This window comes from Pyxicephalus adspersus, chromosome 11 (genome assembly GCF_032062135.1).
Source record: "Pyxicephalus adspersus chromosome 11, UCB_Pads_2.0, whole genome shotgun sequence".
NCBI classification, from domain to species: Eukaryota; Metazoa; Chordata; class Amphibia; order Anura; family Pyxicephalidae; genus Pyxicephalus; species Pyxicephalus adspersus.
Genome location: NC_092868.1, coordinates 22,807,448 through 22,824,263, shown reverse-complemented (window position 1 = coordinate 22,824,263; position 16,816 = coordinate 22,807,448). Strand labels below are relative to the sequence as shown.

The following is a 16,816-nucleotide window of genomic DNA, read 5'->3' as shown; positions in this document are numbered from 1 at the left end:
AACCACAATGGCTCGAAACTGATATGATTGAGCAACAATTGGATAAAATTAGGGTTGTTTAACCAGTAGGACCTGATGAATTACACTCATGTGTCCTCAAAGTGCTGAGCTCAGTTATTTCAAATGCATTTTTTAAAAGTTTTAGAAACTCTTTTTATCAAAAGCATGGTACCAATGGATTGGCAAAAGGTAAAAAAAAAAAAAAAAAAAACATTTTTCTATTTTAAAAAAAGAGGATATATCTATATAATGTTAAAATGTGGTGTTGCTTTAGGAGCATTATGCTTGTGATAGCAAGATAGAGGCAAGACAGCCAGTGACCCCAATCACTGCCCATATTCTATTGGCTAAAAAAAATGCCTGTGAAATTTATCCACCTTTTAGGGTACACATGGGACTCCTATAGCTACTAATAACCAAAATTTCTTTAATGAATTTCAAGATATGGGGATCACGAGTTTAAAACTTGTGGAAATTAAACATTTGGGTTGCTGTTTAATAAGAAAGTGCACCTAGGAGCCTAAAATTTAAAATGCAAACTAAGGACCCTGAGGCACTTTAATTACAAGGAGCATTGGAGTGGGGCCCCTAAATTCTTTACCTACCTTTCACAAAACTATAATTGTAATACTGTGCTACTTTTTTTGCTTCTGTTCTTTAAAACCCAATTTATCTGGAATGGGGAGGTGCTGGAAACTGAAAATGTAGGTGCAAGTGGGGGACACATGTAAAAACCCCCTTAATCTCTGCCCATCAAACTGTCTGCTTCCCTAACTTGAACCCTAATTTCTCTAGAACAGAGAGGTGCAGGTAAACAAAATTATAGGTGCAGGTGGGAGACACCTGTGGCTAACACCCCCCAAACTTTCATCACCATGGCATTATTACAACATAAAAAACATGCCCAAATCTGCCCATTAAACTGACCTTTTTCACATGAATGTACCCTTTCAGTACCTGAACCCCAATTTTGTTTTGACGGGACGAGTTTTTATTTCCTAATATTACCATAGTGATGACATTTTAGGGGGTTTTAGCCACAGAAGCTCCCCATTCCCCAACATTTTCAGTTTCAGACACCTCCCCATTACAGAGAAATGGGGGTTCAGGTGTTAGAAGTGGGCAGTAATGTGTAACAGGGCAGTGTGTTTTGATGGTGAAGTTTTTCATGTTCTAATGATGTCATAGTAATGAAATTTTAGTGATGGTGGGAAGGGTTAGCCAAAGGTGTCCCCCTCACTGCACCTACATTTTCGGTTTTGTAAACCCCACCATTTTAGGGAAAATGGGATTCAAAAAACAAAATCAGACAGAGTAACATAGTATGACAGATATGTGACAGGTAGGTATGAATTCAGGGGCCCCATCCCAATACTCCTTTCTATGTAAGTGGCCCTGGAGTCTCTAATTTGCACTTTCAATTAAGGACTCCTAGGCGGACTTGCTTATGAAACAGCAACCCCAATGTTGTTTTTACAATTCTGATCCCCATATCTTGACATTTTTAAAAGCTGGGGTGCTAAAATTGTGGTTACTATGAGTGTTCCCTGTGCACTCATACAAACAAAATTTCAAGTTATTATGACATACGGTTTAGGGGATATGGAGGTTCATACACAGAGTGTTGTAAGGCTGCAGGATGTGACATGCAGTTACACACACACAGCTATTTTGCTGCCGATGACGCCAACACACACGCCTATTCAGGCGGAGTCATTTGTAAACAATTTATTTATTTATTAAGCTCAAGAAAGATAAAACTCTCATAAGGAAGGGATTCTTCACAGTAAGGTCTGTGAAAATGTGGAATTTCCCTCCGGAAATAGTTTTATAAATTCTCTAAATTGTTTGGAGGAAAGGCTGGATGCTTTTCTAGAAGCACACAATATAACTGGGCATTAAAGCTTAAAGGAAAGACAACAGATACTGTTGATCCAGGAACATTCATTTGCCTCATGGGATCAAGAAGGATTTTTTCCCCATTGGCACAAATTGAACCATGCTTTATAAGTTGTTTTTGCCTTTCTCTCCATCAAATGTGTCTATAGGGTATACATACCTCAATATTTTTTTTTAGTAGTATTATGGGTTACAAATTCTATTTACCTGACAGTTCAGCTATTTAAAACACTTTATCTAATGATTCTTCCAACATTACACTTACATTTAACATAGAGTGATATATGACTATAATAACAGTAGATTTTTCCAGACAGTTGGTCAAGTGTAATTAAATATCTAGATATAAATTTACCATATATTACCTGTGAAATCTCCAGACAGGGCAGTTTTCCCACTTGTGCTCCTGTAAATCCATACACAGAGTTAGCACTCACTTTCAGTGCTAGCTGTCGTCCATCCAATACTTTTTGCTTAAAAGGATCAGTCTCTTTCTTCAGTTCAGTCTTTGCTCTGCAGTGATTGAAAACTGGATGTAATGTGTCTGGGCAAGTTACAACAAACAGGTTACACAAATACCTTCTATTTACTTTTCAGCCAAAATCTTTCTCTAACTAATGAAAGTTAATAGCTTTCAGAATGTAAATTAAATGAGCCTTTACTTTCATTACTTACAAATCTGAAATATTTTAAACAACCAATTAGTAAAAATAAAAGGTAAAATACTATATATAAAAATTCACCTTAAATTCTGCAAGGATTACTTACCGCTTTCGAGCAGACAAAAGATTTTCTAAGATCTCGGGTAGAAGACCTTTCCTTACACTTGCTTTTACAAAGTGATCACCTGTAGGAGTCTTGATAAAGTCTTCAGGACTTAGTCTTGGTTTTTTAAGATAGATAAATAGCATGACAAAGTAGAAAAAACAATGTTTTTAGAAATGTTAGTGTCATGTAAGTGTAAATATGATTGTAACAAGCTCTATTATAGAAATACCATCTAAAAATGACTTTCTAGGAACAAGAGTTTTTGTTTTTTAATATACATAGTTACAGAGTAGGTTAGGTTGAAAAAAGACATAAGTCTATCCAGGGAAATAAACATATCCCAGATATAAAACCCTATAAGACATGGTTGGTCCAGAGGAAGGCTAATAATCCCCTGGTACAATTTGCTTCAACAGGGGAAAATAATTCCTTCCCGATTCCATGAGGCAATGGAATGTTCCCTGGATCAAAAGTCACTATTATTTTTACTTTAATGCCTTAATACCCAGTTATGTTCTGTAGTTCTAGAAAAACAACCAGCTTTTTCTTAAAGCAATCTATAGAACGTGCTGAAACTACTTCCTAAGGGCTGGCTTTCTTGTTAAAGTAGTTAAACTGGTAAAAATTAATATTAGTGAAATAATTATGAAATAATCTAAAAAATACAATTTGCCTCATTATATTTAGTTACAAAAAGTTTTTGGAACCCAGTAAAAATATAAATACAAAAACATAGGAAAAATAATAAAGTACAAACCCATATTTTTCAATGGATCCCGTCTGCAGCAAAGTAGTGTAACAGAGATTGTGGGCCATCATGATAGATGGGTACAGCGATGAAAAATCAAGGGTGGCAATAGGCACATCATAATACCTAAAGAAGATAATGAATATATAAATATAAATAAATATATATATATATATATATATATATATATATATATAGATATATATATATGTATGTATAAATATTGGGGGTATGGAGCTTAAAAGTGGAATTATGGTAATGTATGTTGGCAGAAATTGGCAAACAAATGTAATACTAGCATAGTAACAGGCAATAAAACGTTTGTAAAAAAAAAAAAAAAAAAAAAGATCTTAACTCCAAATTATTAAGTTTTAATAGGATTACAAGAACACTTTTAGTATTAGTATTTAACATCAATTTAGGAAACAGTTTAGGTATTTTTGGGTAATTATGTTTTCACAAATATTTAACAAAATATTAAAATACATATATTTCATTTAAAAATAACTTTAGGATGTTTTATACAGGAAACAATTTTAGGGGCATATTTAGAAATCAGTGAATGAACATTGATTTAAACACATTCAATAAATCTGCAAGGTGAGCTTTTAAAATGTGCAGGGCATAAAGTGTTGTTATGGTACTAGATGGAACTAGCCAGTTAAATTTTGCATCATAATTTGTTTATAAATAGTTTTCCCTTTTTGAGTCATGCATACTGTGCTCACCCTTTCACAGGTTCAATGACCGTAGCCCCAGTGTAATCTTCACCACCTTCAGATCTTACCACTGGCATCACCAAATTTTGCTTCATTGCCTGAAAGAATATGAAAGCTTCTAGATTAGCTTCATACACAGTATGACAATTACATAATTTAGTTGTTTTTTTATAGGCCTAAACCTTAAGTTTTAAGTTAAGTTTAAGTTTTCAAAACTTTAAAATTAGGTTGAGAGCTAATCTGTGAGGTTAGGAATATTTAACATGAAACATGTAAATTCAGGGTCATCCTGAACGTGGCATTACTATATAGTAACCCCAATGACCTATATCAAGACTAGACTTTAAACTTAACTGGCTACCTGCCAGTTCTATTCAGTTTAGTTTAATGTTACTTATAGTCCATGGTCCTATTCCAACAAAAGGGCAGATGGTGAGAAATTCTTTAATTTTTTTAACCAGCATTGCTAACCTCTAAACAATTGCTGTGTCTCTCCAGGAACAATAAGAGAAATGCTGTAAACTTTACATGTTCTAAACTTAAAAATTTCACTTTACATAAAAGGGTTGTCTACCCTTTTATGTAAAGTAAAAATTCTGTTTGTTGAGGTTTTTTTTAGGTGCAACACCCTTTTTCAATCATGAATGAATGTGAGCCTTTTCGTGAAAAGAGAAAAATTTACCGATCTCACACATGCAGAGTAAGATCAGCAAGTTTTTTTCCAACCTACGTCACCCAAACTTGCGCTTGTGTCGGGTGACGTACGAAGAAGAACCAGGAAGAGGCAAAAATGGGGACCTGATGGAAGACACCTCTGGATGGATCAGACTTCCCTGCGGGATTAAAAGTAAGTGGATTTTTTTGGTTTAAGAACTTTTCAGTTTAGTTCCTCTTTAATTACAAACTCAACAAGTCTGAACACAGCCTAAGATTTAGTAAACATTCGCTGTTTTTTGCCTTCAGATTTAGGCACTTAGGCACTTAGGCATTTCTATTAGAACAAATATTTTAGTTTTTGTCTCCTTTTCAGGGGTAGAAGGTGGCATTTCTGTATGTTTTTTGCAGGCGCTACATGCAACATTCAAGGGCGTTTTACCACCTTAGCCATATTTATAGACCTAAATTAGAAGAGTTTGTCACTACTTTGCAAGCTTTAATAAGTGTTCACCTTTTTCTCCCCCCAATAAAACCTGTGGTATTTATCTCTCTTGAAATTTAAGTGGGGGGAAAAAACATTACATTGATTACACCACTACACCTTTAGAAGTGATTACCGTATTTTTCGCCGTATAAGACGCTCCGGAATATAAGACGCACCCAATTTTAAAGGAGGAAAATCTAGAAAAAAAGTTTCTGGAAGATTATTCCCCTTCTGATCACTCATGTGCCATTCATACCGGTATTCCCCTTCTGATCACTCATGTGCCATTCAAATTCCCTTTCTGATCACTCTGTCATTCAAACTCCCCTTCTGTTCACTCTGTCATTCAAATTCCCCTTCTGATCACTCTGTGCTTTTTTTCTATTGTACGGCAGTTAGGACAGGGAACAGCAGGTGGCGCTGTGCCGGCTTCTTTCGCTTTGCTTTACAGACAGGAGAAAACACGATGCTGGCAGAGGAGAGAAGAGAGACACGCTGCAGCCAGAAACACACGCAGGATCGGGTATCGGGTGAGTATAATATTTTAATTATTTTTTTTTAACACATTTGTCGTATTGGACGCACTAACTTTTCCCCCTAAGTTTTGGGGAAGAAAAAGTGCGTCTTATATGGCAAAAAATACGGTACATGCATTTTAAAATATTGGGCAGTAGGGAGTCAGGTCACTGTACAGGGACACCAGGAAGTTGAGGCATAATATATTAGGCTGGCCTTAGAAACTTGAAACAAAGTTTATGGGTGGCTGAAAGCTTATAAAATTATAGGGGGTATTTGACACCTATAACACAAAGAGAACTGGGAGCACTAAATTTGTCACGTGTAGCGCCACCCACTTTTTGACCACCCAGCTGAAAAAAAATTTCTGGGGAGAAAACTGCATATGTTTGTTTCATTTGAGGGAATAAAATCAGAAGTAAGACAGGTATCATTTTCAGAAAACTACAGTGCTATAACTCGATTAGCAAATTTCCACTCTATGCAAGCCTTACATCCTCAAAGTACACTTAAATCCTTTAACAGGTCTAACTACAGTAAAATGAAATAAATTGTCGTGGAGCTCTGCATATTCTTAAGATAAATGCAAAAAAAGAAAAGAAAAACTCTTAGGACAATATTTTAGCTCAAACAAAAAATGCATATGCTTTATCACATACCTGTCTAAGAAGCTGCGAGACCACCTTTATTTGCTGCCCACGGGATAACAAGTAATTGAGAGGCACACCTGTCACTCGAGCCATTTCCATGTAATTTATAACACACATGAGTTTCTCCAGAAGACGAAGAGGTAAGTAGGCATCCTTCAGGCAGTATACAGCCAACCTTCTCCGTGTTTGTTCATTCCCATTCTATAAAAAAAAATATATATTTTTTATTCTTAATACGAATAATAATAATGATATATACTAACACCACACTATGGGGTTAATCAAGTACATGTCAAGAAGAAATTAGAAGGACTTTACTGGCAACGGCACACACAAAATGTAAAGCACAGTTATGTGCTGGGGGGGGGGAGGGGCTTGGGTTGTGGGTGGGATGGGGGACCAAGCTTACAAGGAAAGACCCAAAGAACCTGGAGTTCCACTGTACTTATGTTCCAGATATAGATTGCAAAAAAACAGATAAGAGTGGACTAAGTTCAAGATTTTCCTGAGAAAAGGAACATATTTAAAGATGCAAAAATCAAATGGTAAATGGTATTCCCTTAGTGAGGAGAAACATACATTTTTCAAAAAGAATACATTAGGCATTACAAAAAAAACAAAAACAAATGGCAACCTAACAGATATCACTGCATCAACCTAGGGCTGTGGAGTCAATAAATAATCTTTTAAATAATACTAATGTATTTTTTTATGTTGATTGAAAGAATGCAACATACAACGCATTTCATCACTGCCAAAGCATAGCAATTTTTAAGCTATATGAAGATGGTGTCTGCTTTTGGGAACAAATCTAAGAACTAATGGCTATAACTAGATGTAGCACTTAAGTGTCCATCTAAGACTGTAACTGCCAACATAAATCAAAATACTGTGACGTTCGAGTGTTAAATCCATAGTTAAGCTAATACATTGTGCTTTTTTTTATTATTCATGAAATTACAAACATTCATTATCCCTAAAAAATATCCATGGAGAAAAAAAAAAACCAAAAGATCAGAGTTCATGGATGAGGCCCAAAGATCCTTCAAGATTTAAAGACAGTTTGTATGGAAGAATGGGCAAAAATCACAACTGAGCAATGCATGTGACTAGTTTCTTTATAAATAAGCCATCTTGAAGCTGCCATTACCAACAAAGGCTTTTCTACCAAATATAAAATACATTTCGGTAAGCGTGTTTAATACTTTTTCCATGTGCCATTCATTTTTCTTACACATAACACTGGGGAACAATTTTGAACAAATTTTGTGTTGACTTAAATTTTTAAGCTTATTTACACTAAAATATATATACAGGGTCTATATTTATACAGGGTGATCATATACCCCCTTAAACAGCTCTTCTCAAGGCAGAAAAGATGCAGTTCAGCTAATCTCTCCTCATAGCTGAGCTCCTCCATTCCTTTCCTTAGTTTAGTTGCCCTTCTCTGCACTCTCTCCAATTCCACAATGTCCTTTTTGTGAACTGGTGCCCAAAACTGGACTGCATATTCCAGATGCGGTCTGACCAATGCTTTGTACAGGGGAAGGATTATTTATCGATCTCTGCAGTCTATTCCTCTTTTGATACAAGAAAGTATTTTGCTAGCTTTTGATATTGCAGCTGTGCATTGCATGCTGGTATTAAGTCTATGATCTACCAGAACCCCCAGATCCTTTTGCATTCCTGACCCCCACCCCTCCACAACGGTATTCACCCTAGACAGTATGAAAAATGCTTGCTGTTAGTCCCAAAAGTATAACTTTACATTTATATATATTAAATGTCACTTGGATTCCCAATCACAGTACATCCAAGTCTGCTTGTAGATAGACATCCTCTATGGACGCAATTCAATTGCATAGTTTGGTGTCATCACCAAACACAGAAATGGCCATAAAAGGAGCAGCATCCAAGAGCCTCCCGGAATGCCTGACGTAGGTATCCTGGGAGGCTTTTTGCTCCTATTCTAGGCAATCGAGAATTAGGGGGTGGTGCTGCACCCTAAAACAGAATTTTTATCTTGCATAAAAGGGTTGTACGACTTTTCTCGTGGCTGCAGTAATGTGATAGATACATTACATTTTTCAATAGCTGCATCTTCCAAAACCGAAAATGAACAGCGTGCTAGGTAATCTAGGAGTGATCTAAGTAGATTGGTCTCCTTTTTGTGAATCATGTACCGCACTATACAAGGAGTAGTATTCTCCTCCTTGTAAATTCTAGCCATAACTTCTGGATCATACTGAAGGGTACCATTAGTGTCTTTCAAAACTATAGGGGTTGCCTTGGCAGTTCAATCCCGAATTTAACGTGCTAAAAGTGAATTAGGTTTATTACCCTTATCATATCGCTGTCGAAGGTACATCACAGACTTTTCTACTTTACCTACAGCTAACTCCTTAAGTTTATGCCTAACATCTACAACTTTATGAAGTAATGAAATAGTAGGGTTAGCATAAAGTGACTGCTCCAATTGTTCCAGGAATGCCTCAAGTTGTATGCGCAGGGCCAACGTATTTTTTTTTAAGTTTAGCAGATTCCACTATGCCATGGCCCTCAAATACCACTTTATGGACCTCCCACAGCATGGAGGTTTGTGCTACCGATTGTACATTTTTCCCCGAAAAAAGCATTCAAGAAAGTTTGCAGGGCCACGTTAGTGGGGGATATTTAAAGCGTACCTATACTCAGAATTTTCATTTTTCATAAAAGGGTAGAGAACCCTTTTATGTGAGTAAACTGTGCAACACCCTTTTTAAAAGAAAAAAAAAAAGGGTGCAGCACCGCCCCCTAATTGAATGAATAGAAGCACAAAGCCTCCCTTTATACCTATGTCATGCATCTGGGAGGCTCCTAGGGGCTTATGCACAGAAGTAGCCTTTTTGCTTAAAGAGAAAAATTTGACGATCTCACACATGCGCAGTGAGATCAGCAAATTTTTTTTTCATCCTACGTCATCCGATCTCGGCCTTGGATCGGGTGACGTAAGATGAATGCGGAAGAGAAGACGAAGATGGCGGAGCCCGGAGCATTGTTGGGATGACGCGGGACCAGATGCCGGGCAGCCCTCGGAGAGATCGGTCTGCCCTGTGGGATTGAAGGTAGGTGTATTTTTTTTGTGTGTGTGTTTTTTGAGTATAGTTCATTAGGTGTGTTTTTTGAGTATAGTTCATTAGGAGAAAATCATTAGGTTTCCAGTGGCTTTTTCTCACTGGAATAGTACCTAGTTTCATCTCTAGAACTACAGGGGCATGGTCAGGCCATGTAATAGGGCGTATATCAGAAAAAGTGGTAGGGGCGTGGCTTGGATGGCTCCGGGTGAAGACGCATGTTAACCAGCTCCTGTCCCGGCCTGCCACCAAACACTTTGTAACGAGCGATCCTGCAGCCTACAATAGGGAAGCAAAAGCTTAAAGCCCCCTCTACTCCAGCAGTGCGAGGACAGCGAGAGACGCTACGTACCTCGCTCCAGCAGGTCCTGACCCATCCCTGCACCCCAAGATGGTGCCTCTTAAACCGACCACATGTGAAGTGAATCATGCAGCCGGCTCACAACATGCAGATCAGCTGGCATCCCCCCAATCCCCCCTCCCCTCCAACAGATCCTCTTTATCCTGGAATCCTCAGGCTCACAGCCCCCTACCAGAGGAAGACTTTCAGCAAACTCCAAGGATCTTACAAGGTATTACAAGGTCTTACCAGCCATCTTTAACATATTGGGTCGACCAAGAACATATATCATTTCACTTGATTGGGTTTGTAGGGCTCCCAGCCCCCTTGACCCTCCAACTAGACCTAGAGATGGTATATGCAGAGTGACTGACTTGTCAACTAAGGAAGGGATTATGCTTACAGGCAGAAACATGGGTACAATTGACTTTGATGGAGCCACTTTGTACCTCTACTCAGATGTCTCTCAAGCAACCCTGCAACGCAGACGGGTACTACAACCCCTGTTTACAATTCTGAGGAATGCATCTATACCTTACCGTTGGGGCTTCCCATTCAGCTTGACAGCGCGCAATGTAGGCCACTCTACGTTATCCAGAGGACTTACCGCATTTCTGTAACATCCTTGATATCCCGCAACCTAACATCCCAGGCTGGGACCCCCTACCCACCTTTCCTACGGTCTCCTTGGACCAGCAGGTAGTCAGATCCAAGAGAAGACAACGTGAATCTCCTCATACAACCCCAGAGAACAAAGGCAGCAGCTGTGAGACACTGTGAAGCGTTAGCCCCCCCCCAATTACCCTGAATATTAGCACTATTTTTACTCCAGCATCTGGATGCAATGATTTGGCCTTATTTTATCCTATGTGAAATCTTGCTATTTTTTGCACAGATTTAATGGGCCAATTATCCAGAAGAGCGACACCACGTCTACTTTGGCACCGGACAACATTGCTTGAGCCCTCACCTCTTCAGGGCTTCGCGGAACTCTACAATTTTCATTGCAACTTGACATTTGCATTCTAGTTAGAACTTTTTTTTTTTTTTTGGGCATGTTTTTCCTTGCCCAATCATCCTGAAGATGATGCACAGAGGTATTTGCCCAATTATCCTGAACATTCACACCAAACTGACCATCAACCTCAAGTGTTCAACCCAGTGTATTACGATCCAACTCCTCAGTAACCACCATAGAACAGCTGGGTGGGTACTGAAAAGTGCCGGGTGGTGTGCCCAGCTAAAAGGGGCTGGGGAGAACACTGAACCTAAACTTGTTTGAATGCAACCTGGTTGGCAGTGTTCAACACTATTGATCGGCGGGTCCGATCATGCCCCCATTGGGGCCATGTCTTTTAAGGTATTTGTCCATCAGGGTGGTCACTCACTGGAGGACTTTTGGGCATGGAGGAGGCTCCAATATGTGTTTCTCGGATATTGTTAAGAATTGTTGGTTTAAATGTATTTCTTTGTCCTTTTTTTTCCTATTCCTCTCTTTCAGCCTCTTCACCTCCTTTTCCCATGGGTCAGGTCCTTGGATATGGTTGGAATGTTTAATGACTTATAAAGGTTATCCCCTATGCTTATCTATGATCCTTATTTTTCATGATGCCTATGATTAAGTAAAATATTGTTCCATTAATGCTAAGGGGTTCAATTCTTATACTAAACATAAACTACTTCTACAGGAACTGAAAAGGCAGCATGCTGATATAGCCTTTGTACAAGAGACACATCTAGGTCTTAAAAACACCCTTAATTTTGTTAGTCGTCAATTCTCCCAAACATTTATGGGAGAATACATGGGATACATTTATAAATCAGTGGGGGTTGCCATACTCATCCACATTACTAAATCATATCAATCCAGCCAGATGTTTCTTTATTTTACAAGGCTTGATGGGAACAAAGGAGGTTGTTTTATGCAATCTTTATGCACCTAACCCCTCTCAACTCCCAAATAGTAGCACAAATTGGTACCCTTCCATACACTTATCTATTGATAGCAAGTGATTTCAACCTCTGTCACACCCCATTAATGAACAGACACACAGTGGATTCAAGTTCTAATCCTCCGGCCACTTCACGTGTGTCTGCGCGCTTCCACAAGGCCTATCCACAAATATCAACTTTATGATGGTTTGCGCATCAGTCACGTGCATCAGTTTGGCGCATCAGTTGTAGTAGGAACTGTCATTTGCGCTTGAATGACTATCTGCTGAAATATAGTCCAACCAAACTGGTTATACAGGACACACGGATAAGCTACTTCCGAGATAATCTACACTCTGTCTGACAGGCTTCTACGTTTTGGGAGGCTCATAAAGTGGTGATCAGGGGTCACTGCATAGCAGAACCCTCCAAACTCAAAAAGAAAAAAATGCTCCCTCCTTATAAATGATCTACATAAATTTAAACAGGGACTCTATATGGCCCCACGATTTCACTTCTTAAACAGGTGACAGCTTTTGGACAGCAACCTAAAACACTGGATCTTGATAAAACAAAGTGGTCTTTGCCGTATCTTTGACAGAAATACTACGACAAAGGTAATAAATACGATACTCTGCTAGCCCAACGAGTAAGAGACCAGACCTCTAAAACTATCATGATGTCGCTCCGTGATGGCTCTGGGGTCCTTCAGTATTACCCAGAGGCCATAGCAAAAATATTTGGGGACTACTATTTTGACCTATACTGCACAGTATATGATCCTCTGCAATTGCGCCTTTCCTGTCCTGGCGCATTTGGTAGTAGAGGCCCTTAATAAGGGGATAACGGGGAAAGAAATAATGACAACAATTTCTAACCTTCCCCTCATAAAGCACCAGTCCCCAATGCCTTCTCATATAGCTACTACAAGGCATACGCCCCCATTCTAGCACTGCACATGACTAGCCTCTATATAATAGCTTCCTGGAAGGGTCCCTGATCCCAAACGCGATGCTTCATTCATTCATTTCAGTGTTTCCCAAGCCAGGTAATGGAACCACAGAATCCTGCCAGTTATCGCCCAGTAGCTCTCCTCAATACTGATTTGAAAATTTTCACCCATATTCTTTCCGTATTATTTCAGGCCACCGGCCTGGGAACCTACACGCCCACCATTGTAGCTAAAGGTCAGGTTGTTTTTTTTGCGGCTCGCCAAGCAGGTGACAACACTAGATGAACACTTGATGTCATTGATGCTTTAAATATTTGGACACTGGTGCGATGGACCTTAGTCTCAATGCCTTAGTTAGCCTTTCATGATGAGGGTATTATATTGGGTGGGAATATGTGGACCCTCCCTGAATGTGATTTCTGCTTTATACACCAAACCTACAGCTGAAGGTAAATTCCAGCAATCTAACTCCCCAAGGTTTCAAATTAAAAATGGCATTTCCCCATTACTATACATTATATATAGAGCCTCTTGCAGCCATGATCTGCAGGCACCCAGATATTGCAGGGATGCCCATCAAAACCAAGCATTTTACAATTGCAATCTATGATGATGACATTCTGCTAACACTAACTAACCATTTAATAACATTACCTATTCTACAAAAGGTGTTGGATGAGTATGGCACCCTCTCTGGGTACAAAACAAATTCAACTAAAACGTAAAACCTGCTAGTGAATTTACCAGAACCTTTGGTACAGCAACTTAAAAGCCTCTACCCTTATAATTGGAAGGCGGATTCAAGTAAATATTTGGAAGTTTATTTAACCCCCACATACCACAAGTTGTACAAAAGTAATTATGTCCCCCCTACTCCAGAAAGTCTCTTCCCTTTTCAGGAAGTGGAAAACACTACCGCTTTCTTTCTTCGGCCGTATTGCTCTTGTTAAAGTGTCTATTTTACTGAAATTTTTATACCTATTTTCCACTTTGTCAGTGACAGTTCCTCTGAAGACGTTTAGAAGACTGCAGGCGACAGTATTGGAATTTATAAGGGGATACAAAAAACATAGATACTCTAAAACAGTAATGTGCTCCCTTCGTACTGCAGGAGGCCCAAGAGTATCAGACTTTGTTAAATACTACCGTATTTTTTGCCGCACTTTTTCTTCCCCAAAACTGGGGGGGAAAAGTTAGTGCATCATATACGACAAATGTGTTATAAAATAATTAAAATAATATACTCACCCGATACCCGATCCTGCGTGTCTCTGGCTGCATGCAGCGTCTGTCTCTTCTCTCCTCTGCCAGCATCGTGTTTTCTCCTGTCTGTAAAGCAGAGCGAAAGAAGCCGGCACAGCGCCACCTGCTGTTCCCTGTCCTAACTGCCGTACAGTGGAATAAAAGCACAGAGTGATCAGAAGGGGAATTTGAATGACACAGAGTGATCAGAAGGGAATTTTGAATGACACAGAGTGATCAGAAAGGGAATTTGATAGGCACAGAGTGATCAGAAAGGGAATTTGAATGGCACATGAGTGATCAGAAGGGGAATACCGGTATGAATGGTACATGAGTAATCAGAAGGGGAATAATCTTTCAGAATCTTTTTTTTCTAGATTTTCCTCCTTTAAAACTGGCTGCGTCTTATATTCCGGAGCGTCTTATACGGCGAAAAATACGGTACTTTGTTTCGCATCTTAGACTTCTTGTCTCCTGGATGACACTGCAGTCTTTTAACCGTTGGACGGAACTAGAGAAATTGTGAATTGCACCTATCCCCCCGAGTTCTATACGCTGGAGCACCTCATATAGGTCTCCCGAACACTCCTTGCTAGCTCTAATGCAGTTTACTAAGAAAATTAAGTCCCACTATAACTGTAGATTCAAGCTAACCTCAGAGCCCTCACTCCTCACATCTTTTCTTTATACCCCTAAAATTCTGGACAGCTCAACACACCACATGGCTTGTCCATGGCATGAGGGCTTGCTTGCTTTTTCATTTTGGCCAAATAGTACACCCTTGCATGAGAAGGCTTTTATCGTATCAGGAGATCCTCTGGAAATTTAGGGTAACAGGCAACTCCTTTTATAGTTATCTACAAACTCAGCACTTTGCACAGACTTTAAAAAAGGATCTTGTATTTCCACTACTCACCTCCTTTGAGAAAAGGTGTATCAGTGGGCCCTCACAGAAAAGGTCAAATTTCAGGAATTTACAAGGTCCTTCACCTGGATTTGAATTCTCGAATAGTGAAACATGCCTATGTGCAATAGTGGGAACAGATTCTGGGTAGAGCTCTTACGGAGGATATTTGGAAAATACTGTGGCAACAAGTCCAGAAAAGTTCTCTGTACACTTTACATAAGGAAAGTACTTATAAATAAATAATGCACTGGTAATTTACACCAGAGGTGCTTCATAGGATCTGTCCAAATACAATTAATTCTTTCTGGAGGTGCGGTTCTAAGGTTGACACTCTACATCAAATTTTTTGGATTTGCCCACACATAACCTCATATTGAAGAATGGTTAATGACCTATTAGGGGAGCTGTTTGAAAAACCTATTCACCTGGATATATTGACTCATTTATTGGGGCTTACTATAAGAAGGTGGTTGAGTGACAATGAAGATGCTATAGCACCAAAGTACCATTTCTAAAAATTTAACTTGTGCCACGTTAGGTGCATAAATATCGCACAGTACAACCTCCTTTGCATCTAACCAACCTTGCAAAATAATATATCGACCTTCTGGGTCTAAAGTAGATTTAGTGACGGGGGAAAGTATGAGCATGAATGAGTATGGCTACCCCAACTGACTTTTTATTTTTACCTGGCACTGAGAACACAGTCAGGTACTGCTGCAAAATTAAACGTGCCCATTTTATCTAAATGTGTTTCCTGAAAAGAAGGAATGTCTGCTTTTTGGCGCTTTAATTCCTGTACGGCCAATTTGAATTTGATACTGGAATAAAGAACTTTGACATTAAGCTATAGTAATCTTACCATAGGGTAAGTGTAGAGGAAAAAAGTGCATAATCGATACCATACAGCTGCCAAAGCAAGACCTGGGCATCCTCCAAGAGCACAACGTAGAAAGAGGGGAAAGATTTCTAATTTAAATTTTTTAATTAGAAAGATTTCTAATCTTTCTGATTGTTGACGCTCACCACTACTGTGGAGTTGCAAGATTTAAATTAGATGAGATGGTCCTCCATCCAGCACATTGGTCCAACACTGAAAGGACAGCTTAAATCATATCAAGTGATAATCATGACTTTTGTTTGCATTTGCATGGGTACTTACCACATACTCTACATAAATGTTTTTTTATAAGTTGACTCCTTTTGCAAGGTGAAGAGTCTAAACATTTTTAGTAAATAAATGCTAATGTTGCACTACAAAGGTCTCAAGGAAATTTGCGAAAGGGAACTGCCCACATCACCCCTGTCAGAAAGCAATTTTTTCTTAGGAGTCTTTATCGCATCAGATTGTGCTAGAATATTTTCACCTAACTATCCTCCCAGCTTACATAAAATTCAAACCGCACAATTCAAAGAGCAATGAATGTATGCCCATATTCTGGCTTGCTAGGATTAACATTTTCTAGTCTTTTTTTCATGTCTTCATTTGGAAGGCAGGCCAACCTCACATGGCTTATCGATTCCTGACAAGTCCATGGCCGTAACTGGACTTCCCAACATTATACTATCATGCCCCACTACTGATCTGTTGGTTTCATAAACAGCATCATAAAAGCTGGGTAATTTTGGAGATTTTCATCCCTCCTGCATAGTTCTCCCCAGAGGTTTTTAGCCGGTTGCTCCGCCCGGCTGATTTGAATACCCCGCCCAGCTCTCGGCAGCTCTCATCCTCGGATGCACGGATCTCAGGCTGCTCTGTGTCATCCGTTCAGAGGATTGCTGCTGGAGAGGTGAGCACGCAGCTCAGCCTACATGTGAAAGAGACACAGGCAGCCCCGCCCCCATCTCATAGCACAGAGCTCGGATTACTGTTTAAAAAAAAAATGAAA

General features: G+C 39.2%; 1 protein-coding gene across 1 annotated transcript in view; it reads right to left on the bottom strand.

Moving 5' to 3' along the window:
- The window catches only part of POLD1 (DNA polymerase delta 1, catalytic subunit), a gene marked incomplete in the record, with an annotated part of 178,980 nt that overhangs the window by 100,805 nt on the left and 61,359 nt on the right, over window positions 1–16,816 (bottom strand). Inside the window, 5 exon segments of the mRNA XM_072427214.1 lie at window positions 2,265–2,412; window positions 2,668–2,781; window positions 3,425–3,541; window positions 4,144–4,232; window positions 6,451–6,642. Coding sequence (XP_072283315.1) covers window positions 2,265–2,412; window positions 2,668–2,781; window positions 3,425–3,541; window positions 4,144–4,232; window positions 6,451–6,642 — 660 coding nt within the window.